The sequence below is a fragment of the Patagioenas fasciata genome, chromosome 11 (assembly GCF_037038585.1).
Source record: "Patagioenas fasciata isolate bPatFas1 chromosome 11, bPatFas1.hap1, whole genome shotgun sequence".
NCBI classification, from domain to species: domain Eukaryota; kingdom Metazoa; phylum Chordata; class Aves; order Columbiformes; family Columbidae; genus Patagioenas; species Patagioenas fasciata.
The window spans coordinates 19,193,698-19,221,199 of NC_092530.1; the positions used below are offsets into that span (position 1 = coordinate 19,193,698).

At 46.1% G+C, this 27,502-nt stretch overlaps 1 protein-coding gene across 2 annotated transcripts in view; it reads right to left on the minus strand.

Moving 5' to 3' along the window:
- The window catches only part of MED12 (mediator complex subunit 12), a 37,023-nt gene that overhangs the window by 4,773 nt on the left and 4,748 nt on the right, over nucleotides 1–27,502 (minus strand). For both annotated transcript variants that reach the window (XM_065846414.2, XM_065846413.2), the window contains exons 5-41: nucleotides 27,244–27,419; nucleotides 26,850–26,960; nucleotides 26,076–26,330; nucleotides 23,916–24,062; nucleotides 23,526–23,625; nucleotides 22,939–23,075; nucleotides 21,988–22,119; nucleotides 21,458–21,584; nucleotides 20,594–20,823; nucleotides 20,104–20,184; nucleotides 19,070–19,243; nucleotides 18,650–18,794; nucleotides 17,595–17,713; nucleotides 17,301–17,444; nucleotides 16,352–16,515; nucleotides 15,989–16,120; nucleotides 13,480–13,707; nucleotides 13,135–13,279; nucleotides 12,742–12,862; nucleotides 11,949–12,050; nucleotides 11,115–11,228; nucleotides 10,693–10,856; nucleotides 7,580–7,759; nucleotides 7,339–7,410; nucleotides 6,884–7,044; nucleotides 6,631–6,792; nucleotides 6,434–6,545; nucleotides 6,096–6,185; nucleotides 5,562–5,671; nucleotides 4,942–5,077; nucleotides 4,508–4,669; nucleotides 3,600–3,977; nucleotides 3,128–3,278; nucleotides 2,721–2,926; nucleotides 2,170–2,250; nucleotides 1,711–1,928; nucleotides 801–963 (exon numbers count right to left, since the gene is read on the minus strand). In XM_065846414.2, coding sequence (XP_065702486.1) covers nucleotides 801–963; nucleotides 1,711–1,928; nucleotides 2,170–2,250; nucleotides 2,721–2,926; nucleotides 3,128–3,278; nucleotides 3,600–3,977; nucleotides 4,508–4,669; nucleotides 4,942–5,077; nucleotides 5,562–5,671; nucleotides 6,096–6,185; nucleotides 6,434–6,545; nucleotides 6,631–6,792; nucleotides 6,884–7,044; nucleotides 7,339–7,410; nucleotides 7,580–7,759; nucleotides 10,693–10,856; nucleotides 11,115–11,228; nucleotides 11,949–12,050; nucleotides 12,742–12,862; nucleotides 13,135–13,279; nucleotides 13,480–13,707; nucleotides 15,989–16,120; nucleotides 16,352–16,515; nucleotides 17,301–17,444; nucleotides 17,595–17,713; nucleotides 18,650–18,794; nucleotides 19,070–19,243; nucleotides 20,104–20,184; nucleotides 20,594–20,823; nucleotides 21,458–21,584; nucleotides 21,988–22,119; nucleotides 22,939–23,075; nucleotides 23,526–23,625; nucleotides 23,916–24,062; nucleotides 26,076–26,330; nucleotides 26,850–26,960; nucleotides 27,244–27,419 — 5,630 coding nt within the window. The remainder of the gene's footprint in view (nucleotides 1–800; nucleotides 964–1,710; nucleotides 1,929–2,169; nucleotides 2,251–2,720; nucleotides 2,927–3,127; nucleotides 3,279–3,599; nucleotides 3,978–4,507; nucleotides 4,670–4,941; nucleotides 5,078–5,561; nucleotides 5,672–6,095; nucleotides 6,186–6,433; nucleotides 6,546–6,630; nucleotides 6,793–6,883; nucleotides 7,045–7,338; nucleotides 7,411–7,579; nucleotides 7,760–10,692; nucleotides 10,857–11,114; nucleotides 11,229–11,948; nucleotides 12,051–12,741; nucleotides 12,863–13,134; nucleotides 13,280–13,479; nucleotides 13,708–15,988; nucleotides 16,121–16,351; nucleotides 16,516–17,300; nucleotides 17,445–17,594; nucleotides 17,714–18,649; nucleotides 18,795–19,069; nucleotides 19,244–20,103; nucleotides 20,185–20,593; nucleotides 20,824–21,457; nucleotides 21,585–21,987; nucleotides 22,120–22,938; nucleotides 23,076–23,525; nucleotides 23,626–23,915; nucleotides 24,063–26,075; nucleotides 26,331–26,849; nucleotides 26,961–27,243; nucleotides 27,420–27,502) is intronic.

Here is a 27,502-nt window from a genome sequence, read left to right on the forward strand (position 1 = left end):
TTAGTGCTCAGTGCCACAAAGTCTTCCCATATTCTACAGGTTTGCTAGGCATTGTCAAAAGGTATGCAATTCACCAATATATCCAAACTACTTCTGTTTTTCTGTGTCAATGTCTGTAACTCCAAAAACATATTAATATCTGTATATCATCTAAATATTTAATATTCATAAGACCATAACATAAATCCATGGAATACTCGTGTTTGTTGACACACACCTGTGAACTTCTTCAAACTTAGAGAGCTGGGTCTATCAGCTTACTTTGGATCAGTTTTCCACAATCTGCTATGAAATGCGGAGTACATGGACTGATTCACACCAGATTTCCTGCCACTGGAAACCGCAACTGACACTTACTTTGATCTTCTGAAAATGCAGATATGTCCCTAAAAATGATCTTGTAAGGAACAACTCTACCTGCTCTCATGTGGGCATTTTGTTTCTAGTTTCTGCAGCACTTTTAAGATAGCCAACTTTCTGCACAATCGTCTGGGCTCAGCTGGAGCAGGAAGAGGTGGGCTGGAGGCCACAAGAAGACTAAACAGACTTTTACTGATCCCAGCTTCCCTTTACCTCCTGCCGGGTGACTGGCAAAAGGCAGCCCAGCAGCAGGTGCCTCCACCAGGAGTGGCCAGCTCTGAGGAAAAGAGCTGCCCAGCAAATTATTGCAGACAGTCCCCAACAGAGTTGACAACCTTCCTGGCAAAGAGGGGCAGAGCAGAGCGGTGCTGATACAGAAGTAAGCAGCACCGGGCAAACCTCCTCCAGTTCCAGCAGTTGTCTTGTCAGCAACCACTCACCCTCAGCATCTGCTGCTGCTGTTGCTGCTGCTGCCTCAGGTACTGCTGCTGCTGCTGGTCAGGCAGTATCTGGCTGGGTCGAATTCCTGAGGGGACTCCTTGGGGACCCAAATGGTTCATCCCACTCATCATGGGGGCTTGCTGTATTGACTGGTGTGGAAACCTGCAAGAGAAAAAGACAAGCTCATAGAGTAAAAGACTCAAGGGCAGCCAGCTGCTTTAATCCAAGTACATTCAAGGTCAGGCTGGACGGGGCTCTGAGAAACCTGATCTGGTTGAAGATGTCCCTGCTCATTGCAGGGCGGTTGGACTAGATGAGCTCTGAAGGTCCCTTCCAACCCTAACTATTCTGTGATCCTATGGAACACAGCTTTTGCCATCTACAAGACAGACAGCCTGACCACCCCCTTGCAATCCATGCTGCTCCTCTGCAGAAAGATGAAGGACACCAATGCCTCTCAAGGGTTTCATCCAACCTGTTTTTTCTAGAAGCTCTAAGTAACAGTCCTCAGCCCGCTGTTCTGTATGGTTTCCCTGCTGGATTTATGACTGCTCACGAGCAGTGGAAATCCCAGATCTAGCCCTCAGATGATGATCTGGTGGCTAGATTTAAAACCAAAACCAGGACTTTCCAAGGCCATTTTTCTCATACTTCCCAATTCCTTCTTTCTCTGGCTAGTAACACTGTCTCCTCCCACAATTAGCATCTCCAAATTTCATCCTGTCTCTCTCTTTCTTCCCAGGACTGAAAGCTGGATAAAGACATTCTCTTGAGAGTGTGAAGGACTTGGATGCTGTACAACATAGCACAGAGAATAGGCTTTCACAGATTGCTATTAGGGTTGTCTGAGCAGAGTGGGGAAGCTCCTGATGAAATACAGCTTTTTAACACCCATCGGGTGGGAGGTACCTCTGTGTGTTGCCCAAGGTGTGCCCATAGCCAGGGGCCTGCTGGTGTACATAGCCGCTTGGTCTCTGCTGCATCTGTCTAACAGGATCCACCAGGGCAGGATTAGAGCTGGGGTGGGAATTCTGGTAGGGTTGGCCAGAATAGGTAGGAGGTACCATTGTGCCTGACTGGGAGGGATGCTGCTGAAGGCCTATGTGGGAGACGTAAGGGGTATAACCCTGAAACAAAAGAAAAAACCTTTATCAGTCACGAAGTAAGGTACAAAAGAGAATCTGGAACATGGGACATCAGCCTCCTGCAAATACTGTCACAAGGCTGCTCATCTCTGGGATTCAGGTTCATGCTGCCCAGTAAATGAGTGAGAAGAGCCAACATAATTTAGGATTTAGCAGCAGAAATGAAGATGCTGCCCAGTGGTGGAGCCAGATTCCAATCTTACCTGCAGTCACTGCCACTCACCTGGGAGGGCTGCAGTGTTCCATAGGATGGGGTGGGAGCCATCTGGCGCACGGGCTGCTGTCCCATTATGCCTTGACCCTGCTAGAAAGCAACAGAGAAACACTTTTTTCAACATCTGCAAAGGGCAGGATACTTCTTCTCTCTTCCCAGCAGTTCCCACCACACCAGACAAATAGCTTCACTGCTAAACCTACAAGGCAGCTGCACAGCACGCAGATGATAATAACTTCTACCTCACCCTGACTTGGGACAAATAGGCCACTAACATCCCCAACACCCACAGCTAGGATATGCCCCTCTCACTGCTCAACAGCCACAGATGACCCAGTGCACCTCAGTGACAGCCCCCACCAACTGCTGGCGACATGGGCCCACAAAGCAGTTGGCAAACACAGTGCTGCACCAGAAGAACAGATACAAGAGACAGCATCTTTCCAGGACAGAAACACAGACAAGATTGGAGAGTTCTGGCTAGAAGGGACAGCCCCAGCAAACAGCTTGGGCTTATGTAGCGTGGGTCCAACAAGAGGAAGAGCACAGCTCTGACCTACCAGCTTTGCCTGAAGCTGCTGCCTCAGTATCTGTCCCTGGGAGACAGGAGGCTGCTGTCTGTACACTGCTGGCTTGTAGGACGGGTCGATGCCCATCATGCTCCCCATCCCAGGAGGCAGCACACCGCTGTAGGGAGGACGACTCTGAACGAGTTTCCCCAGTGGCATACGTACAGGTCTGTAGGATGTATCCAGGCGAGGGCCACCTGCAAGAGGAAGAGAAACAGGCTGACTAGTCACATGCTACTGCTGAGCCTTGTAGTTCCAGAATGACTGTTGATAACTGATAACACATGACAGGTAAAAGGGGAAAGTGTAGGCACCTGAATAGGACCATGTCACAGAAGGGATCCTTACAAGAGGTTCCCAAAGAGGTGCAATATTCTCACTTCTCTTTGTGCACCTACCTGCTGGAAGAGGCTGGTTCTGGGCATAGAGACCCACTGGCGATTGCCCATATGCCAGCCTTGACATAGTGCTTCCCGGCTGGTGATGCAAGAGATCTGTAGGCATACCAACTCCATATGAAACCCCTCGGCTAGGGCCCAACACAAAATCCTGCAAAGACAACGGGTAAGAAAGATCAATGTGCACTGGGAATTCATGAAAGTATGAAGACTATGATAGGGTTACACAGTCCACAGGAGGAAGCCTGGGATGCTGAGGTGGGCAGCCTCCCTCCCTCCTATCAAGTATTAATAAAATGTTTGCCCTGCCCCAGGAATGCAGAATAGAGCTCCAGCACTCCCAGCTGAGAGGAAACACATCCCATCTTCACCATTACACCACTCCCAAGTTCCTCAGGAAGACTCAAGGGAGTGCTTTGCGACTAGGAGGGGCAGACATCGGAAGTCTATAACTGTCGGGGTAGCAAATTACCTCAGTTTTGTTGGAAGATTGGTTGCGTTTCTTGGTTTTGCTCTGTTTCTTCTTGCGTTCTTCAGTAGTGGTGGCAGGATTGGAGCTTGTTTTATCAGCTTTTGCTGGTTCTGCAGCTTTCTTCTCTGCCTCTAAAGCCACGGGTGTAGGAGGCTCTTCCTCTTCAGGGGGCAGTGGCAACGGCTCCAGGTAGTAACTGCGGGGCTTGGGTTTCAAGTGTGTGTGGTACAGAAGAAGTCTCTGCTGCTCCTCAAATCTAGACACCTTGCGATCCACCCGGACTGTCCCAAACCATCCCCAGGAGAGGGGGGCTGAGTGCTTTAAGCCCTCAAACAGATCCCAAGGGGAAATCTTCTGCTTTGTAGAGACTTGCAAGCCCTTTAAAGCAAAAGAGATAACAACATCCAAGTCCCTGTTGTTTTCCCTGTGAGAGCACAGACAACTTTGTGCTTTCTTCAGGCTCATGTCCCAGTAGACGGTCTGAACCCTTACTAGTGGTCCCTGCTCTTCCCTGTGGGAAAGTTGTAATTTCTAAAGTTCTTCATCAACAACTGCCTGTCTCCTTCATCCCATCTCTGCCAGTCTTCTGCACACTGGCACTGCCTGGTAACTCACAAGACAGGGATTATGGGTTTCTCTTTATCCTTTATATAGCCATAAGTACAAAACCAAAGTTTATAAGTTCTCAGGCCATAGCAGCACATATTGTCAAGCATTAACACTCAGCTTTGCCCTTTTTAGACATGGTTATGTGCCAGCTTGTCTGTGTGCAGCCAGCTTCTTCAAGCTCAGCAGGCAACAAGGCATTGCACACAGATGCCTCCCAAGCTGTGTAGACTCAAGGCATCAGAGGACAAGGCGACACCTGCACTCTGCAGCTATGATACAGACAAAAAAGCTTCACTTACCTCCTTCTTGAAGATGGAGTCAAATCCAGCTATTTTATTGCCTTTGGTGTCAATGAGGGATCCCTGAGGTTCACAGGTGATGACATCTCGGGTCTGCTTGGGAAGCGGCAGTAGCTGTCGCACCTTCTCTAGGCTGTCAGATTGCCGGTCCCCCAGCTCTTTCTGCACAAGTGGAATAGAGAAGACTTGAAGATTCCCTCAGGAAAAATAATCCAAAGGCCACCTGTGCCTCTTCTGGTGTCAACCTCCATCCCTGCATTAACTCTCACCATTGCATCCTTCAGCCCTACAGAACCATTTGGGCCACCCTCACTGCTTCATCTAAACATCAACACCAGGACAAGTACCATTTGTGAGACACAGGTAAATCTGCATAGCTGGACAACCACAACACAGCACACACTCCTCCCCACACAGGGCCTGGTGTCCCTCACCCTGAGTTTCTTGACAAGATTCATGTATGCCCGCTTGTTCTCCTCCATGCTGCCCTGAGAAATGCTGGACATATCAGCAGCCAGGGTGCCGTTGATGAGAACACTCAGCATGTCCAACACGGTGGTGAAGAGCTCACTGTTGGTCAGAGCAGAAAGGTCAGAGTCACCTGAGAAGCAGATACAAAGCCTCTGCCACCATAGTAACAACAAACACTATTAGATGGCTGAGAGTACTGTCTACAGTCACAAGTGCCAAGAGCTCTTCAGACTAACCTCCCACACTAATCCTCCTTTTGCTTATACACCACATGGTGCTCACATTTGAGTCAAGTGGAGTATCACGGATTAAGACTGGCCTCCTGTCTATCCATTCAGCTTTTCCAAGAAGGAGGTCCAGACTCAGCCCCCTCCTGCTTATCTCTCTGCACCTGCAAAGCCAGGTTTGCACTAAATACTAGGACCCAGGTTGTAGGCTGCTATTCCTCCACAGTCTCTTTTGGCTGTCACAGTATTTCTGACAGGTCATCTAGAGAGACAGCTAGCTCACATGAGAAAAGAGGTCATGCTAACAACTTCCTCCATTGGGAAGTGTATGGATCAGAAGTCAGCCAGAACATTACTTGTTTGACTGCATGTCCACGGTGCCACTGCTGATGATGTCCAGGAGAAGTACAGCCCATTCAGTCGTCTGCTGTGTACTGCGTTGAACTGTGTCAAACATTCCCCCCACCTGGCAGAGAAAAGTAGTTTAGTCACAAGGACACCGTGAAGAAACACTGAAAGTGAGAAAGTAGACTAAACCAGAGCAACTCCTATGCTACAGCCTGCTGAGAGATGAAGGAGACTGCAGTCAGCAGGATAAATCTCAGGTGCAAGCAGTAGTGGTGTGGACTGCAAAAGCACCAAAATGGGAAGGCACATCTCCAAAACAGAGACCAAGGCTGTGGATTTCATCTTGGCAAAACAGAGCAAGGGAGTTTTTCCATGCACCCTATCCCACTCAGAGCTCAGGACTAGAAGGAGCTCAAGCACCTCTCCTAGCTCCTTGCCTCAGGACATACACAGTCCCTCCAGTGTGTGTGTTCCAAAAAAAGGAAAAAAGGCAGGTAACTCTTCACCTCATATGGTTAAGCTCTTTTTCTGCAACTGCTCACCAAATTCAGTCGTAGTTTCAGGGCCTCATGCATCAGCTGTTTGGCTTTGCAGTCATCTTGGTACTGATCTTCCCGCCAATTTGTAACAATCTAAGAAATTTAGAAGATAAGACAGACCTCATAACCTGTATGCAGAAGTTTAGGGAGGGCAGTTTGTACTCCCCACTGTCCAGTGACTCAGAGATAGTCAACTCAAGCACCCTATACCAACCAGGGTAAGATCTTTGCCTTATTGAGCATAGAATCAGACAGACAACATCACTGAGGACATGCCCAATAGCCTGCTTGCTGGAGGAGCGGGGTCTTGAGCAAAGTGAAGGCAGAAGCAAGACACCTACCTGCTGGACTTGACTGTACAGAGAGGTGAGGAGGCCTTCCCGCTGCTCATCCTGTCCTTTCAAGCATGTTAATACCAGTGACAGAAATGGCTGCTGGCTCAGCAGAGACATGCTGCAGAGAGAACAGAAATGGAGCAACACTGCTGGGCTGGAGCATCAGCACAGCCACCATCACCTGCCCTTTTCCCAGGACTCACCTTTTCTGCTTCTGGCGGTCCCGCTCTTTGCGGGATGATGACCCCAGATGTTGTCCTTTCTCCAGTTCTTCTCCAGCAGCTTTCAGCACATGGCCTTGCACTGATGTTGGAAGCTTGGCAATCAGAGGGGCCACCAGCCACACTCCTGATCTCTCCAGGGAGCTGTGACAACACAGGAGAGAAGAGCAGTTTGCAAACCAACCTGTGATTCAGATTCGCCTACAGAGTAGCTGCATGCAGGCACTACACCTACCTGAGTATGGGTTTAGATTTGTTGCTGGCAGGTGTAGCACTTGCTGAGCTACTGATGTTGTTGACTCCGTTGCCAGCAGAGCTAGCAGAGCTGGTCTCTGCTGACTGCTGGAATACCTCAATGGTGGCCTTGGCTATATTTTCTAACAAGGAGTTCATCTCCTGGAGAAAAGGAAGAAAAGGTAAGTCCTTCTCTGAGAGCACCCACTGACAGGCCTGCACATTTCAACACAACTCAGTACAAATCCAGTTTGCCAACTTCCCCACAGCTGCTGCTCTTCAGGTCTCAGTCTCATTGCATCCTTCTCATGCTTGGCTTTCACAGACCCAATTCCCTCTTTGTTTACTTTCTCCATGTTCCCACTTCTGCCAGGTCACCTTCTCACCACCGCACAAGCAACCACTTCCACACTGGTACCACATGTCCCTGTACAATCCCTCTGAGCAGAAACTCACGTTATTTGCCGTTTGCTTAATCATGAGCTGCAGCTCCAGTGATGACTGCCTCATGGTCCACTGGTCCAGATTCTGCAACACATGCACGCATATGAGTCCTTATCTCAATTCAATCAACATCAACCCACACCCACAGCTCCCATCATAACAGGGGCCTCAGAGGGCTGCATTCTGGACAATCCTACTTTAATGCTACATTAGGCAATTACTAGGACACTCAGAGTCTGACAGGAGCCTGCACCTGTAAGATGCGTTTAATCCTCTGCCGCTGAGGATTTTCTCCTTCTTCGTTGTCCAGCAGCCGATGTGGATAACAAATCAGCTGCATCAGCCTCTGGGCCTGTGTGCTGCTCAGGACAGGGTCCTGCAAGTCATTGCTGTCTTCACAGAGGGACTTCAGACACCGCTCACCTACCCACTCCTGCAAGACCAAGGCAGAGTCAGCACAGTCAAACTGATGTCTGATTCTAAACCAGCGCCCCTGCTTTCAATCTCAGAGAGATGCAGGGAACACATCAAACTCATAAAAACCTTATTAGTACACAGTTATGTCTGATAATCATTTCTCTTCATGAACTGCACTATCCTGATTCAGCAGGCATCAGGCAATCACAACAGAGGAAACATCAACTTTGACAAGTCAGCAGTGGCAAAACACAGTAGCTGCTGTTTCTTCTAATAAAATATTGGTACGATTTAACAGTTCACAGTCACTGCCATGCCCAGGTTCCATCAACACTACAGTTTGGGCTCAAAAGATTAGAAGGGATTGCTTAAAATTATTTGGTCTGTATCCTACACAACAAAGCCTTGAAGCTGTCCTAAATTAAATAATTCAGGGCTGCAGCTAAGGCTAAACTAGATTGTGTCTTAAGGAAAAGCACACCCCTTAATTCTCAAATAGTGATGAAAAAGACACTGCCATCCTTAGAAAAAAACAATGACTTCTCAAAGCCTTGAAGGTGAAACAACTGACTGGACACAAGCCATAAATTATGAGAAGAAGGTAGACAGAAAACTGTTATTGTCAGCCTCTCAATTTCAGTTGGTGGTCCCCAAATGTATGATAATAATGAAGGCAGCAGTTTCCAAAACAAATGTGAGGTAGGCACTTCTTCATACAATTTACAGTTAAACTGCAGCATTTGTTACAGCCAGATTTTTTCATGTCAAAAACCAATTAGGCTAATTCATTAAATTAAAGTCTATAGAGGACTGCTATATAAGCACTTCTGCAGATGCAGAGCAAGCCTGGTCAGAGAATTCTTCCACTGAGAAGTGACAACTAGAGGAGAAGAGATGAGGATCCAGTTTGTGAAGCGCAGGTGCTGGTGCTAAGCCTAGAGAGCTGGGAACAGTCCCTCTCAGCAGCAGACAGCTCTCTAAACACAAAGTAGAACATAAAGATCAGAAAGGCTAAATCTCTGTTTTGAAACCCCTGTGAAACCACAGCCTAGATCTCCAGCTTCATCTCAGATGAAGTTTCTACTTTGCCAATACATGTGACCTGGTGATTTCTCCTATGCCTATTGAATTTCTCCCCTTCAGTGGTGCCACAATCATAATCTCTTGAAACTTCCTCGTTTAGCTAACATGCACATCCTTGGGAAGACCATTTTTATCACCTGCTTAGCGTCCTACAAGAATTCAGACTTCATCTCTCATGAACTTTATTAGTATAATTGCACAAATAAGTATGACATCAACTACCACCTTCAGGCTTGAGGGACTTCTAGCCTCTGTGTGCAACATTTCTTTACAAAACAGCCACTTCTGCAGGCTTTGTACAACTGAAACAGAGCTCCTCATCTGCCACTTCACAGGAGAGCACTAAGGACACATTTTCCAACCACTAAGGAAAATTCCACCATCCCAATCACCATATTCAGGTTAGCACCTTAGATTCAGACCTCCCTCTCGGTTCCCACTGTGGTTTATCACAGCTCTATGAAATTAAACTTTTCAAAGGCCAGTCACAATCACATATATTACTTTAAACAGACCAAAGAGCATAACAGCAATTATGTCATAATCATTTGTACCTAAGAAACCTTTAACTTGATTCTATAATCTGCTTCTTTTCCCACACCCTTATGATGAAGTGTATTATAAAATACACACCTGAATATGAGATGCAACATTTTTTGAGTTTGAGAGATCACAACCTATAGTTTAAGGTATTCTACAGACATTTCAGAATTGATAGTGTGAGCTCTGCAGTGTCCACCACTCACAGTGGAGGTGCTAATATAAACCACATAATTTTACCAGCCCTTCGGAGCTGCAGGAACCCTGCAAGAGCTTTGGCACAATTTGGTGGTATTCACTGGTGTCTATTGGAATGCTCACTCCTACATAACCAGTGCTGCCAACAACTGGTATGAGCAGTGATACTTGACACTGCTACTCCCTCCTGTACAGACACACACATTCTACCCACTGTGAGTCCTTCCTACATAGAGTAGGACCAGGAAGGGAATATCTACTTCTGTCAATGCTGTAGTCAGGGTTCAGTAACACCAAGTATGTTGAATTTATGTTTGTACATAGGTGCCTCCAATTCTTCTTTAGTAGGCTGGTAACACTGCTATATAGCAAGCCAATTAATCAACAACAGCAACACAAAGCATGAGGACAAAACAGCACTAATGTGTTGTGTTTACACATTAGGAATACAGAATATAGGTTTCAAATTGTAACACTGCATCTTTCCTGCTAACAGAATAAATTTGCAACAAAAGCCAAGGACACCCTTCAACACCCATTTTCATACAGCAGTGGTAACAGCCACTCCACTCTGTGAATAAGTACCTTATTAGCCAGGTTTCAGTTCCTCAAATGTCAAATTTTCCACAAAGGAACAGAAATACTGACGCTGTAAGATTAGGTTAAGCAAAATGTTGTTGTTGTTGCTCTTTTAATTAACGAAACAGGGGACTGCAAAGCCCAGGGTACATTAGCAGCCTAGCTGCAAGCAACACCTCAGCTGCATACTGAAAAGCACCATTTGTCTCTTCAACAGGCTGTCTTTCTCATGGTTATCTTCCTTGCCCCCAGCACATATCTCAGCAAACCACTCCCAGAACTCCCCTCCTGAGACATGAGCCCTGTGCTGTAGCCAAAGCAAAGGGGCTATGCAGTCCCTGCATACCGCAACACCTGATTCCTGTCAACTGTTTGCCTATATTTTGCTTATGGTGAGCAATCCTGAGCGCCATCACGTGGCAGAACCATTGCAGGTTCTTCACTGATCTTTCAAAGAAATACCTGCCAAACCCAATCTGCAGAAAGTCATATGGGATACATCTGTCTGCAGAAGGGAGAGGGACAAACCTAGAGATGGGAGAGACTTACCTGTTGACATATACTCCTTAGTACATATTTGGCATAAATATCCAAGCTAGCTGTTTCTACAGTTACTACCCGACCGCCAGCCTTCCTGGTGCCCAGCTCATCATCCATGAGGTCATCGACACCTCCAGGGTGGGAAAAGCCAGAGCCTTTCAGTTCTGCATCGCCTACAAGCAAAGCACAGGTGTCACTTGATCATCAATGCTAAACCCAAAGCCTGACCCACAAAACATCCTGAGCTTTTGCAAAGTCTCTAAGTGATCAATTGCTCTGCAGCTAATAAATATGAAAGGCTTTAGACAAGCCACTGACCCACCAGAACAGAGCTCCTCTAGCCTTCTGTACAGCCAACACATGCAACACAGTGTCTTTCTCCCATCCTCCTGAAAAACATTCTTACGGTTCAGGCTCACACAGGTACGCACCCAGGACAAAAACAGCCTTCAGCACTGCAAAGACGGCTCCATCCACAATTCGATTCTGGGAAGCTGCCAGTAAGTGACGGTCACAGGAAGAGCGGATTCCCACCGTGGGTTTGTCTGCAAAGAGGACAGTGGGAAAGGGCAACAGCCATCAAGAAAGACAGGCACAGGCTCCAGAGCCGCCTGAATCACGTGCCAGCCAGTACCACAGAATCCAGTTCAGAGAATCCTGAGGTTATTCCTTCTACCAGCAGTAACATGGGATCAATTTAATTAAGTTTCAGTAAGCATAATGTCAGTCGCACTGTGACAACCAAACCATGAAACACAAGTGGGGAGCAGTGCCTGCATCATGAACTCCAAGCTCCAACAGTACCCTAACCTAGAGTACAGGCTGGGTTTAGAGATCTGAGCTATCAGGACACTGATGAGGTGCCAAGAACAGAGCTTCCTGGACTGTTTCCATCACCAGACAAAAAGAGAGTGCTGTAGAATAGCAGTTTCTGGCATCAAGTTAAGAGGTTATGCACAGCTCTAGACATAAAAAAAAAGAAGTGATCATTACTCTAATGGCTTAGTGACTGCAAGGTCACCTCTACTGGCTGGTTTCCTGCCTCCAAGGGCCTCCTCCCCAACATGCCTGCCTACCGTGGAGTGACATAAATGGAAGGATACTGTTCTTTGTCTGCTGCAGAAAGCAGTGTCTCAGGCTTCGCCTGCTTTATTCAAAGCAAGCAGGTCATGATCTCTAATCATAGGGTCTAGCGTATCTTTTCTTGAGGTGCAAGAGCCTCAGTACTTCCACAATAAAGAAAGGCTCTACTTTCATTCACTTACTGCCATCTTGCTGGCACGGGTTCAGCTGCGGAGTCTTAAACAGATGGAGTAAAATCCGGCAGGTCAGACGTGCTCCTGGTTCCGAATCCTGTTCACTGCAGGCTATGTAAAGAAAACAGTCAACTGAGATTTCTTAAGCACTGGGGCAGCTGACTTTCAATCCAAAAGCTATTCACAGTGCACTGCCCTGGAGCAGCCAGTTGAGAAGCTGTAGCAGCCTTATTGTATTTACAAATACGGAACATGTGCCACAATTAACATGCAAGCGAGTAAATCCATCAGTATTATCCCCAATGACATGGACAGCATTCTGCCTGCTCCATCTTCCCAGCTCCACTCTGTCAGTCTGGGTGCTGCAGTCCCCAGAGCACAAGGAAGGCTGGTGGCAGAGTCAAGGCAGAGTGATCCAGGCACTGTAGGTCAAACCGGTCGGCTGGCTGCTCTAGCCAAAATGCTAAGCTGAAGTGTATCAGCAGTGGTTGGTGTACTGCTGGAGTTCAGAGCTGTGTACACTGGTCAGACAGGGTGGCCAACAACATCTCTTCGTGTTTATTTCAGCTTGCACGCAAACTCCAGAGTAAGACACTGAAAAACCTTAGCACAACCAGTTTTTGATAGCAACCAAAAGGACAGAAACTTTCTAAAGCAAAATGTTCAGTTCTCAAGTACCATACCGTAAAAGAAGTGTCGGACACATGTTTCATAACTATGGGGTTCACAAATTATCTATTAAAGCACAGGTCTTTGGGCCAGAACTGAGACTAAGACTAGTTTTCTGCAGGGACGCACTTACCAGCATTGAGGAGCGAGGGGATGGCAGCACAGCGAATCAGGTCCTCCAGCAGCAAGCACTGCCGGGCAATGAGAATGGCAACAAAGGTGGCCAAGGAATCATGGAAAGATAAGTCACTGACCTGGAAGAGAGAATATCAGCTAGTGATCACAGCAGCCTCTGCCTCATTCCCTCTGTCAGCAACTCCTCAGCTTGCCTAGGAGCTGGGGGGTAGAAAGGCCCATAACCCCAGGTCAATGTCCATGATCAGCCCAGCTGCAACAAACACCAAAAGGTAACCCCAGTACTCAAAGCATTTCCCCTGTCCTCAAAAGACAAAGCCTCTGCCCTCTCCCAAGGGATCCCTCCACTCCTGCTTCAATTCCTTTTCCCCTTTTGAATGTTTGCACTTGCATCAACATTGCAGAGGAGATCATTGAAGCCACAGGTCCCATTATTGGAGGAACAGCACAAAGCTTTGAGCACACCCAGCCACTCGGCGCTTAGAGACTTGCAGTAGCCAGTTAGCTCAGCACACAGGATAGCAATGTCGTTCACCCTGTTAAATAAATAATGAAAAAAGCAGAGGGTCACCTTTGCTACTCATGCATGCCATCATGTCAGTGATTCTCTAAGGGACCCCAGCCTTGGCTCCTTCTTCCTCACACCCCAAGACAGCCAAGGAATGGCTGCTGACTTTCTTACCCTTACCTAAAGACTTTACTATCTCAGTAGAACCATGAAAGTTCTGGCTCTCACCTGTCTGGATCATGGTGTCCCACACACACGTGCATAAGTGCATTACAGACAAAACTGTAGCGGTTAGCTGGGTTTTCATTAAGGCTCTTGCCCAGGTTGGTGTATGTAAAGTTATGTGCAGACGGATTTTCAATAGTGTCAATCATGAACTCTGGTTCCCACAGCATGTTGGAGTCAGATGGCTCAACATTGCAGTAGATTGTGTTCTTCACCTTGGAGCAGAAGTCACTAAACAGGACAGGAAAGAGAGATTAGGATCACAAAAAATTAAGCTCCTACTGAACTCTGATACAAACAAAGCAATCCTGTGCAAGACAAGCCCTCCCTGTGCAAGAACATGTAGAAACTCAAGATCACTGTGTACCAACAAACACTCTCTCAAAACAGTGAAGATGGTTCTTCGCTGGGGAAGCACCTGGAAGTTACCCATGGGCTCACTGAATACAGCATGCGAAAGGCTGTTCCGGGTCAGGTTGGGGAAACACCTCACTCAAGCCTTGGTATCAGAACAGCTGATGCTCAGAGAAGAGTTTGAGAGCAAGGCAGGCACGTGACAATACTGCTCCCGCATCCCAACTCTGCTGCAGCTTATGGTTCACAGATTTTCAAAGTTAAAGATAATGTTCTCCTCAACAGATTTTCCTCCTGCAAATTTGTCCACCTGCTTTTTGCATCCAGTAGATTTTTGACGTTCACAATGTGGAATGAGTTCCAAGTTAATTATCAGAACTAAGAAGTTTATTCTTTTGTTCTGAACCTACCATTTATTATTTTCTATTCATTCCTTTTTTGCACTTGTATTATAAGACATATTGAACATTCAGTTTATTTTTCATATCAACCAGAACTTTACAAACTTCTATCATTCCCCCTCATTCCTTCTCTTCTGTGAGGCAGAGATTCAGTTCCTCACAAGTCATTCCAAATCTCTGGTCATCTATCCACTCACCCTCCTTTGGGCCCAACTCCACTACACGTTTTTTGCAGTCTGTTGCCCCAAACCACAAGGCACAGTTGTACCGTGACTGAAATGGTGGCCTAATGATGCTCTCTGGTCTGTTCTCCATTCCTTCCCAAACATTGCATAACATTTAATTTGCTTTTTGACTGTTACTGAACATTATGATGACATTTTTGATTATGTCTCTCTTACAGCTCAAAGATCCTTTATCCAAACCAGTAACATATATGCATCACTACATAGAGTTTGGAAGAGAACAAGGACAATCCTATGTGCATTACTTTGTTTAACAACACTAAACTTCATCTGCCACTTTATCCCCTAGTCACCATCACTGAGCACTACTACAACAATCTGCAGCCAACTTCTATTGTCATATGCTGAATAATGGTTATATGAAGTTTTGCTATCACCACTCATGCAACTTTCCATGCATAGAACACCACAAGCACTAGCAGAGTCCTATGGGACTCCTCAGGGAGGGATCACCCTCAAAATACAAACTCCTTCCCACTCTTTCTCTCCATCTCAAAACTGTTGTTTGCCTGCTAGAGGATGTTCCCTTTTTTGTGTGGCCAGTTATTTTAAAGCCTTGCTGAACAACTTTTGTCAATTCAGCTAGACTAGTATCAGGTTTTGCATTTCCATACGTGTGTTGACCCCTTCAAAGAGCTTCAATGCACCTGTAACCACCTCTTGTTCTCAATTCAGTCCAGAGGGAGACTTCAAAGGCTCTCAGCAGTCAGGATTTAGACAGCTGACACCACAGCACAAGCCACTGTCACAGCCCTGCAATGGGGGTAACACCGGGGGTTAGACATCCCTATGGCACACCTGCACTGGGAGTGCTAATGGGGAGCAGGGATTGTGAGAGAGGACACCGTGAAGCACTCCACTGGGAAACTGGGTTGTCAGGAGAATTAGCCCTTCATGGGATCCTGTGAGCAAAAAGCCAGGGAGATCTTTGGGCTCCACCTCTGGGCTGCAAAGGAAGGAGCTCCACAGGGAGCTGGTGCAGGAACAGTTCCCAAGAGAAGAACTGCAAAGGGTAGAAGGCCACAGAGCAAAATAAGCCCACAGGAAAGAGCCTGGAGGCAACATCAGCAGAGCAGAACCTGAAGAGCCAACAGAGGCAGATAAGGAGTGCAAAGTAGCAGAGGAACAAATGCAGAATCAAGCACAGCAGGTTCAAAAGCACTCTAAGGATTAGGGAGCTGAGCATGAGCAGAGAACATTTAGGATGAACTGGTCAGTCATCAGAGTTTGGTAGGAACAGACCTCTGCTGTCCTCTAGGAGTGGGGTAAGAACAGAACTGTAGAGGTGCAGAGGACAACTGAAGGCAATTTACCCAAACCAACTTGACAATCTAAAAGTCAGGATTATACACTGGGTCATTTCTGCCTGTAAAACAGGAACTACTCCCAAGGTTTCAGTTCCCCATTGAGAGGATCTAAGGGACAATCCTGTCAAACAAGATCATAAGCAAAGCTTAAGCCAAGGTGCTACACTGGTCAGCACCCACTGCATCCCACCTGCCTCAGACTCACCTAAAGAGCTCCCCAAATTTACTTTTGAGGTGACTGCAGGAGGTATACAGGTCGTAGAGATAGGCCAGGATACAGCGCTCTGCTGAGGAGCCATCTGAGCGGTTCATGCCATGTTTCACTACCCCACACAAACTGTATAGAGACAAAAAAATGTTGCGGCAACACAAAAAAGAAAATTTGAAGGAATAACCTCATTATATAGAGTTCCCTGGGTAACATACCCTGTGCCCTGCAAATTCTGTGAGCTGAACCCTCAGGCACAAAGTTGCTGCCTTTTAGGAAGGACAGATACATCCTCGCACCCTACGAGCCCCCACAAGATACGTTGCTTCCTTCCACACGGTGAGGGGAAGATTCCCTTACCCTTCGAAGACCTGAGCCATCTGGTCCTGGTTCAATATAAGGCAGGAGTGATAGTGCCGCAGCACAGCCACGATGCACAGGCACAAGCTGGTGGTGTAGCTGCCAACAAGGTCGGAGGATTTCAACAGTAGTTCTGCCTCCACCACGCTCAGTTCATTCAGCAACTGCACCCAATGACAGAAAAACCCTTCAACAGCCACAGGGGTAAGGTATGGTCAGAAATGGAGCAGGCACACCACACCCACTGCCTACAGGACCTGCCAGAAAAGGGACTGGCAGGCACTCTCTGCCTAGAGATGCAGCCCTGGAATAGCTAGCACCCCGCACCTAGGCACAATGTCTCACTCAGTACAATGGGCTGTCAGTGCTTGGGTATCAGAGGGCAACTGGGACATGGCCACAGACAGTAGCAGTAGTTTGGTAATTCTGTCCTGCAAAAATTTCACTTGGCTCTCTTTTTAAGGCTAACAGCCTCAATTCCATCAGCAACCACAGCAAGGCTTCAAGGGACACCTGGCACAGGCTACAGAAACCGCAACAGGATTTTAGCAGGACCCAGAAGGCAGCCTGCGCTGCTGTGTGCCAAGGATCCTTCAAAGTGAGTGAGGAGGGAGACCTGCCAGAGACAGACGATCCCCTTCACACTCAGAACAAGGCCTTGCTGCAATCAGAGACAGAGATACAATGCAAGTCCTTTGGAAACAACCCTGAAGCCTCTGGAAGAACAATCCTCGGAGCAGAACATTTAAGACTACCTGCCACAAACTCTTCCTAACAGCTGCAGCCCAGGAACACAGCAATGACCATCTAATCTGACCACCTCTGTAACACAGGCCAGTGGGTCACCAATGATCCCAGGAGCAGCCCAACCATCACAGCACAGATCTGCTGCTGTTCAGGCTGATGAATGCTACCCCCCCCAAGAAGAGTTAGACCACACTGTGCTTACCTGGATGGCAAAGTCAATAAGACCACTGATATTGAGTGAATACTCCATCAAGTCAAATATGAACTGCACGTGCTGTACCAGAGGCAGGTGGTACGACATTCCCAAGGCAAAGCTGGTGATCTGTTCCAAGACATTGCGAGATACCTGCAAGTGCAAGACAACACACAGTACTATCTTCCTGTGCAAAAGTCTCTCAGTAGGTCCATCTCTCTTTCTCTCCAGGAAGCTGCTCTCGGTAATGCAAAGGAACACAGTCAGGGTCAAAGAAGGACAGTAGTCTTTAAAGTTTCATACCTGAGATGTGACTTGGTGCTGATCAAAGTGAGAAAGGTGCTGGAACTTTGCAAAGATATCTTCTGCTGTTGGGAATGCTTCTGGCTTGCTCTTTTTCCTCTTTTGGCCTTCCTCTCCACCTACCAAAGTTGGGAGGATCAGAAAACAGTGTCAGGCTATGTTCCTCATGAGAGGAGGACTAGACATCAGCCATCAGCATGTGCTGGTCCCTCAGCAAGACCAGTCCCTGTAATGTAGCACAGCCAAAAAGCCTGAGTCCCAGACCTTAAGCTGATAAGGACCATCTTGAATTCAAAACAGCAAATTGCCAAAGAAGGAATTCCCAACTTGAGAATGACAGCAGGGTTAGCACCTAGTTTATACCAAGTAAAGATACTCTTTGAAGGGGCAAATACTTTCTTGATTCAGAGATACATTGATTCTCTGATGTGAACAGATGTTATGGATTTGAGATGTGCAGCCTCAAATTTCTTTGTCAGGGCACCTCATCTTTTAAAAAATCATCTTGCTAATACATTTCAAGTTGCCTTTCAGAAATCAGACTAAGAGAGAAAATAAATTGTAGCCAGACTCTCAGCTGATGGAAATCAGAGGCTCTCTATTGACTTTGACACAGCTATCCAAATTTCCCATCCTATGCACTTAGCATGTGCCCCAAGTATAATGGTATGCTACGTTTAATCAAGGTCTTTGTCAAATATGCATAGGCAAAGTCCTCTTTGCTTCTTGTATAAGGATCTGGATAAAAGAACTACATAAAGGAAATCTGAAAAGCCAAAGTTTTGGCCAGGGTCTGACTCTGAACCTGATGTAACTAAATCGTCTTCTGAAGACAAGTCCAATTAAACAGGTATTGTCAGCAGAAATCCAATTGTCTTACTTGCTGGTTAGTATGTTTGGGAACAGAGCACCATTCCAGACTCTCAGTGACCGATACAGCTTACCAGGCATTGTAAATTATATAAAATCCTTTCACTGTGAGACTCCAGACAAAGGAGTCAGCCAACTGGAAAGATGTTCTTGCTGCAGAAAGGACTGGCTCAAGCTCTACTAACCTGTCTCTGCAGTGCTCTTTCTGTTTAAGACTTTTAGAATGTCTTTGGTTATTTTCTTGATGGTATGCCGAGCATCGTCCCGTTGTTTTCCAACCCCAAAAAGAACTACCAAGCGCTGGTTACACTCATGACTGCAGGACTCCTCCTGGGGAACCAAAAGAGGCAACTGCATTAGCAACTATGAGCCTGGATGCTTTAATCTTGTTGCACATCTGAATCTCTTAAAGGAAAAAGGAAAGCTTCATCTCAGAAGTTGGTTGAGTAAGCAAGGAGACTTCTTAAGTGCATCACCTCCTGCAGTAGTGCAGGAAAACACAACTGCTCCCTATCCACATACAGCAGTACCGCAGGGCAACGCAGTAGCCTCACAACCAGAGCACAAGGCAGCAAAAGGAGAGCAGTTATGAGCAGGTCTCGTACCTGAGGAATAGGAAAGTGTGTTGCATACTGGATGTGCCGAGGCTGGTCATACAGGGATGCTAGCATTCCTTCCACAGACTTATCCTTCAGCAGAGGCTTTGCTTCCTTTTCGGGATCTGGTTTCTCAGGGGAAGGGCTGGCTTTAGATTCACAATGCATTGGAGGAGAAAACATCTAGGGAGACATAAGAACAAGAAAAAGCAGTTAGGGAGCATGGTCATGCAATGGTGAAGATTGGTGAAGGAAGGTACATCTGCTCAGAAGAAGGAAGAAGGAGGGCTAGAGAAATACCCAGCTCTTAGGGAAATGACCAAGGCAATGTGCTAAGACACTATTCCCATTTTTGCTTCTGGTTCGTGTTGTATATTGAGTTAAAAACAACAGGAAATAAATAACCATGACTTAGGATTTTGGGAACACATAACCACCACACAACCACAGCACATAACACCTGCCTAACACATACCTTGAAAGGCCAGAAATGGCTAGACATATGTAGGTACTCAGAGATTTTTCAGCCACCACAAGTTATTTTTATTACTAAGTGCTTCATTCAAAGCATTCTGCAAATATGAACTATGCCCTCAAATATTACGAAGAACTGTAAAACTGAAGTATGGAAGGTCACACAGTTCAAAGATAGCAGACCTGTGTTTTCTCCCAGGTGATCAAGAAAACCTCTGCCAGCAGCAACTAGTCACTCCCAGTCTCCTGGTGCTATCATGGTCATCCATTTCCTATCCACTTCCAAGCAGCCCACTTCCTACTATGCCCAAACAGCGGGCTGGCAGTGGCCAGAGCGTAAGAGACCCAGGAATGACTGGGCCTCACTTGACTCTGGTGGACCCCAACCAGTATAAACAAGTTATATGGATCTTTTTACAGTGTCAGCTGCCTTACAGCTCAGCCACTTCCAGAATGCTGCTGCTACAGCAGAGAGCACATGCACAAAAGCAAGGTATGTGCTGTCCCTGGTCCCACTACAACATACCAACCTACTTACTGAGTAGCAGGTAGAAAGTGCAGGAACATACCGAAAAGTCTGTCTTCTCCATGTCATCGAAGATCATGCTGGAATTGTGATCGATGTCCATGGGCTCAGAAAGACCTGTTTCCTGGGAACAGAGAGAGTAGCTTCACACCTCAGTGATCCACCAGGGAACAAGAGAGCATTTCTTTACTACAGCACTCAACGTCCATGTTGAACAGTGGCAGCAAAATGCCAACACACCCATGGTTCCTGGCAAGCTGGAGCCTAATACACATCAAGGACGGGCCTCATGATATGCTGCTCTGAGCAATGCAAGATTTTCCTATCTGCCCCTTTACATTCTGCAGGCCCTTTCCAGCCACTTAAAATACTTTTGAAATGGAAATTCTAAGGAAATAGCTTGGGAGAAAGAGAAGCATGAGTCACTGGTACATCCTCCAGCAGGTAATAGCAAGGAGGCTGCAAAGCTGGTAAAAACAGGCAAGTACAACTTGAAGACATGTACAGGAAGGTCGTGGTGCTTGTGCTCTCACCTCCAGCTTGATGCCACTATTTCCCTCTGTCTCCTTTCTGTCATGTTCCTCAGCAGGGTCATCAAAGGGTGAGGGCGGGCGAGGCCCATGAGAATCCATGGCAAGATCACCCCGGGATATGAGTGTGCACATGTAGATGTTGTGAGAGAAGACATCATGTCGGATTAGCTCACAGAACAGCAGCACAAGGTTAAAGAACTCCACCTTCTCATTCTCCTTCCCAGGATCAGCTGAAAGGACAGCACAGAGAGTCAGGGCTGAGTTCTTCTGCAACACTCTGAGAAACATCAGCCATATAACCTAGGGCTACAGAAGGTGTTTCCAGAGATCTCAGTGTAGTAAATGACTGATACACAGTTCTGAGATTACAGCAGGGAAGCTCAATCTCAACAGCTGGCAATTAAGTCAAAAGCTCTCCAGTTAGTCTCACAGACCAGAAGCACAGGACTTTAGCCTGAAGTGCCATTCCTGGATGTACAAACAGTTGCCTGCATCATTCAGAGTCGTATTTTGTGCCCCTTAATCTGTTTGCAGTACTTCCACTGAGAGACTATTCCAGAGCTTTGTTATTAATACTTACTAGTTAGAAACCTCCTCTTAGTTCTCAGCCTGAATTAATTCCCTATTAGGCTAAACTAACTTATTCTTGGTCAACACTCTGTTAACAGAAGTGCTTCTGCATTATCTTTCTGTTCTCTGGCCCTCCAGGCTGTTTTCCCTCCCTCTCCCAAGGTATGCTCTGGATCGCAAGGAAGCCCGAGAAAAAATTAAGGTACATCCAAGACCTACAAGAGGATAGCACACAAATTCCGAGTTTGCAGAAGAGGGAAAGCTAGAAACCGTGAGACCACAAGTTCTTATTACTTAGCATAGGAGCTTGAGTGTCAAGAAACTGCATGAGGACATCCTGAAAGACAGGAGCGCTGGCTGCTGAGAGAGAACCCGAGGAGATGGAACCCTTCTCGTCCACAACTTCAGAGTCTCCACATCTCTGCAGAAACAGAAAAAAGTACCAACTGCTGCCACAGAGGAGAAAGTCACTATACATAAACCCCCAGAAATAGGCTTTCAAGAGAATTTTTCTATCTTACACTTTCAAGAAAGCCACCACACAGGTTTCTGTAAGCTACTTCACAGTTTTCAAGTATGCCAGTACTTCTGCACTGCCATCACCTGTCTTCAAACACATCCAAGAAATGGGATATACACCATCCCACAGGCTCATTTATGACCTACTTTGGGTTAAAAGGAGCAAATGCCATAATTAACAGCACTAATGTTAAGAGGCATTGTGCTGATCAGCCTCTGCCTTTTGGTGTAATAGTGAGATAACAGTAGTTCAGTAACCTCTGCTCTCCTTTGCCACTGCTAGCCTTCCAGGAATAAGAATTTACCTCAGCCTCTATCTCTGCTTGACGCTTTTCCAGGAGTTTGGCCACAACCATAGCCCTGTGGCGTCCAGAGCGTTTATAGCTGACAGCCCACTCACACAGCAAGGCCACCACTGCATCGTCGTCTGGGGAGATCTGTTGAGATATAAGCACTACAGTGAGAACCTGAGGCAAACAGAACAGGTTGGCAGTCCCAAGGCCTCGGACTGGATGTAACAGTGGCTTTATTTCTAGTAGAGCCCAGCCTAAGACTGCTACATTCCTCTCTTCCTAACATGGATGACAGACATGAACCTAGAGCCCTCCTGCTTTGTCTCTGCTTTGATTCCACTTTGTAGCATGAGGTGATCCACAGCCCTTGACAAATATCCAGGCTGGCTCTGCTTCAGAAAATCACCTCTCCTTCCACAGCACATCTATGGAGTGCTAATCTTAGCACGGAGTGAAACAGAACTTCTCAACAGCATTATACAAAGTCTGCAAACTACTGGTCCTGCAGCTTACTTCCTGCAATCAATGCAGTATTGGTTGCAACTTGGTCTTACGTATCATAAATATGTCACCTCCCAGGTTAAGAGGAACTTCAACTGTGAGGTCCCAGACTCCCCAGAGTTTGACAAGGCCAGCATTTACTTCTCTCAGACACATAACATGTCTTTATCATCAAACTGCTATTCCGACTGACGTCTTCCATCAGGAGACTCTCCTCAGCTGTGTGGATTGCCTCAAACTTAACACATATTTGTTACTGTAGACTTTCTAGAGCACAGACTCCCCCATTCTCACTTCAGTACCTCCCTAACTTAAAGCTGCATGAAATCCTTTTCAATGCAGATCGCATCTCTTGGCCAAAGGCCACCACCTAGTCAGCTGTCTGCAGACACAGGACAGTAACTGTGCAATATAAACAAGAACACAGCCACGATCAAGACCAGCAGCAAAGTCCCAAGGCACCTCATGACTGTCTTTGGTTGGACCCAGACCAAATATCCTGTTGTACAAGGAATCCAAAGAGTTGCTGAAGTCAGATCTTTCAAAGCTGTGACTGTCCAGAACTTCTAAAGTGTGCAAGACACGGCCAATAGTGAAACCTAGAAGGGAACAGAGAAGAGAAATGTGTATTTGGAAACCATTACAACTGACTCTGAAACAAAAGCTTCTGTGAGCTCACTGCTCAGGAGAGTGCCTAAGGAAAGCTGTACCCATCAGGCAAGGGTCCACCCAGCTTAGTATCCTGAGTCTCACAGCAGCCAATAGCAGATGTTAGCAGAAAGCATCAGAACATGGCATGTATACAATAATATAGTTCCCTAGTACACATTTTCAGCTTCCAGTAACAGAAACTCCCGCTATACCTGGAGAAATGGACCCATGCAACACTTTGCACTGGAAAGAAAAAGTGCCCTTTAGTTCTTTTCACTGCTGACAGTAAACACCAATGTCAGCAAACAGGAAAAAAACAAAGGAAATAGCCAGACAGGAAGTTTCTCACAGTAACACATGGAACAGGGGGAAAGAAACTTTAACCTACAGCAAGTTACCTGCTGTGGTTTCCTGGCACTTGTCAAATGACCAGCGAACCTCCACAGCCTGGCCACGTTCCTTTATCTGCTGTTCAATTTCCCGCAGTTTTGCCCGAACCTAAAAGCAATGGACTTGTGTAAACATACAAAAGGATGCCTTAGAAGTCTTGTGTATGAAATTATCAGAAAAAAAAGAGCACAACAGTAATTCTACGCAAGGTTAGATTTTTCCCATCTTCTAAGGACGTCACTGTCTCGCTTACAGCAGAATGGCAGCAATTAATTCCCTGGTAGTGAAACAGCACCTCCGGCTCTGCTTATCACATAACGTGAAAAGAAAATCCTGAAAGAGCTGAGATTCAGCTATTATCCTGGACCACAAGAGCTCCATTATTGAAGGCTGCTCACCTGCTGTGTAAAGGCTGAGCTCCCTCCTGGCATGGGCAAGTTGGATGGGGCTATAGGCAGGTGGTCCAGCGGAGAGCCGGTCTTTATCCTGCTATCAGTCAAGGAGTAATGCCACACGAGGGCACTTGGGCAACACAAAATTATACTCTGCAACAGACAGGACAGTCAGTATCAATGAGCAAATCAAGGTCAAAACATTTAAGTTAGATTACTTTGTACAGAAATAATCACTCTTTTATCTTACTGCCCAGGCATTCATCATCCTGTAAACATATTTACTTTTTTTTTTTTTCCTGTTCTAAGCTCTGAAAGAGTCGTTGGGCTAAATACAATATTAGAGCAGAGAGGAGTAAACCGGTACTTTTGCTGCACTGAGTTTCTTGCCCTAGGTATGTATGTTTAGGAAGCAAAGATCAGAGTTTCACGTTATCCAAAAGCAGCAACATGTTGCTGCAGAGCTCCCTGCTGCTTCTAAACAGAACTTATTTTCTACAACTCACACTACCAATGCAGAATCTAACCCTCGCAATCCAGGAGCAGCATTTACATTAGTGACTTAGAGCCCCCATCAAGACTAAAGCGTGAGAATGAGTCAACAGACTCATTATACTGTATTATTTAATAATAACAATTATGATTATAGTAATGATTATAATAACAATGCTGTTGCATATGCGTTTTCATTCTTTTATCTTGTGCAGACACCCACACAAACACAGACAAAACTTCACTGAATGATTTCTAGGATACACCCCTACAGCTTCTGGCTCACAAGACACCAGACATTAAGATGGGCAATGAAGGCTGTTTTAAACACTCAAACCAAAGAATCCATCATATCTTGAGAACATTTGAGCAAAAGTTAATTCCATACACTGTTAGAAACACATCTGTTTCCAGCCTGATTTTACTCAGCTCCAACTTCCAACTGCTAGATCTTATTCTGCTTTAGCCTTATCTACTCTCTGCAAACCAGGTCTATAGACCTTCTATCAGAAGCTCTTCTGAGACATACTAAAAAAGATCAGACTGTCATTAACCAGTTTGAACTTTTTAAGCATGTTGTGTTCAAACCCCAAATCAGCCAAATCTTTGAGGTATATATGCTTGTATATTTTCCCCTAAAGTAAGCTCCTCAAACAAAGGACTTTTACATTTAAAAAGGCACATTTTATCACACAGAATCTAGAAAATAAACACATAAACTTCAAGTGACCAAGAATAACTTACTAGGAATACAAAGGGGTTATTTCTAACCTCCGCTTTGCTCTCTAGACCCTTGCATACAGATCCTTGTAGCCAACTATACTCCAGGAATTGTCTTTCTACCCTGTTTGAGAGCTGGCTGGCTACTTCTTGGTCCTGTCAGGGCTCCTTGATCTCAAGTTTCTCTGTTGAGCTGCAGGTTCCCAAGCTTCATGCTCTCTTCCTCTCCACTTCCTGTTTCATCGTGTGCTCTCTGGAATCGTCTCTGCTTCAGTGTGCTCCTTTCCTCCCCTGGAAAGGGCAATCTCCACTCCTTTTGCAGGGACCCACCTGTCCTAGTCACTTTTACTGCAAGGTATGGTTTAATCAATTCCAAGTATAAAGATTATGAGTTCAGAGTTGTTCCTTTTCATAGCCTGCTGCCACTCCTTAGTGGTCTGCCTAAACCATTAAAGTTCTTCCACAAAGAAGAAGGAGGGGTTGGTTTTTGTGTGTGCTGGTTGTTTGGTTTGTTGGGTTTTTTTGTTCTGTAGGAGTGGGTTTTTCTGATGAGGTGTTGCTTGTTTTTAAGAGTTCACAAAATTACAAACCACTCATTTCTGACATTATTTCCTTTACAAGATGACAACCTGTTATGACATACAAGATGAAATAACCCTTTCTTTCTCATCCCCTCTTCTGCAATGCTTTCCCAGTCATCTGAGGCATCTCTGAGTAGTGTGAAAGGCTCTATTAAACCCTTTTTACTTTCTTCAGTCAAGGGCACTGCTAGAGCACTGACATGTGGTACAAAAGTTCTGTAACATGTCAGCAAATATCTGCCCTTTGGTGATCGTAGTTTGATATCTCCGTACTCAGGAAGTTGCTGATTCAGACTAACAATTTTTCTGTGATGACATACAATATAAACTGTCCCAGTTGACCCCACTATCACCAATAACTACTCAAACCTACCTGGAGGATGCAGCTGAGCCCATAGACCACTGGCCGGTGCTGGGGGCACAGCAGTAAGTCACTGAAAGGGCTGGGAGGAGGATTCCCTGCAGCTGGCTGAGGGGCAGGAGTTGAAGGAAGAGGATTCCCTGTCTGGGCAGACAGGATGTGGGGTGGGTGCCCACCAGCACCATCCAGCTGCATAGCAAGCCTGCGGGTGCAGAAGTAGGCCAGACGTCTGGACAGGTACGCTGACTGCACAAACTCTCCAGAGTACTATAGGGAAAAGGGAGGAGGGAAACATCCTCATTACAAGTAATGCAAGAGAAACAGTACAGACAGTATCTTTTTACAGAGAGCTCCTTAGCATCAGTGATTACCCACCGGCTCCTCATAACCAGAAAAAAACCTTTAAATGCTCTATAGCAATGACTTCATGCTTGAAAATGTACCCACACCCAGCCTTCCCAGGGTTTCAAAGGTCTGCCTAGAATCTGTTGCAACAGAAAGAAAGAAAAACAGTTTCCATGTAGTGGTGCACAATAAATCCAACTATCACAGATACGACATGGGCAGGGATGAGCAAATCCAGTGCAGAGAAACAGGGTAAAGGAGGAAGAAGCATAAGAGAGCAGAACTAAAATGGTATCCTTCCCTGAGCTAAGAAGGATGCTCAGAGGGACACTATCTAGTGGTCTTGGTGCAAAATAGGTCATCATCCCTTAGGCAATAGGAAGGGATTGATGACAGCAGAAGTCAGTGCTCTCCTGAAGCAAGCCAGGTACATATTCTCACCCGCAGCAGCAGGGGTAGGAGCATTTTCAGAAATTCATCTTCTCCTGACCGTATCTTCTCAAAGCACTCGAGGACCCATGTCAGGAATTCATGCCGGTCCAGCATACCATCCTGCACATAGATAAAGGCAGAACAAACAGACAAAAGCTGAAGCAACATCCACTAAGGAAAGGCAGAGCAGCAGCAGCTGTTTGCTTTCTAACAGTGGAAATAACTCTATAAGTTTGCAGAGTTCTGTACTATCTCTGTTCTACTACTCAGCTCAAAACTATATCCAGCCCTAACAGTCTATTCTCAGAAAGAGAATATTCTGCAAAAATAAATTATTTTGCATACACTTCCTCTAACCCTCCACTGCTACGCAACCACTCAGCAGCCCTCTCCAGTTCCTCACCTGGAACATGAACATAGCGAGTTTCTCATTGTAGTCCCACTGCTTTAAAGCCTGTTCCACCTCCTGGGGCATTGGTCCAGACGGTGAACCACAGCCTTGCCCTGGGAGCTGTCTGTAGAACTCTGCAATTTTCTGCAGCTGCTCTGACAGGTACTTGGTGATGATCTGCGTCCATTCTGGAGAAGAGGAAAAAGGTTAGGAACAAGTACTGTGGTAAACAAAGGCAGGAAATAAGGCAGGCCAGTGTGCAGGTGGAAAC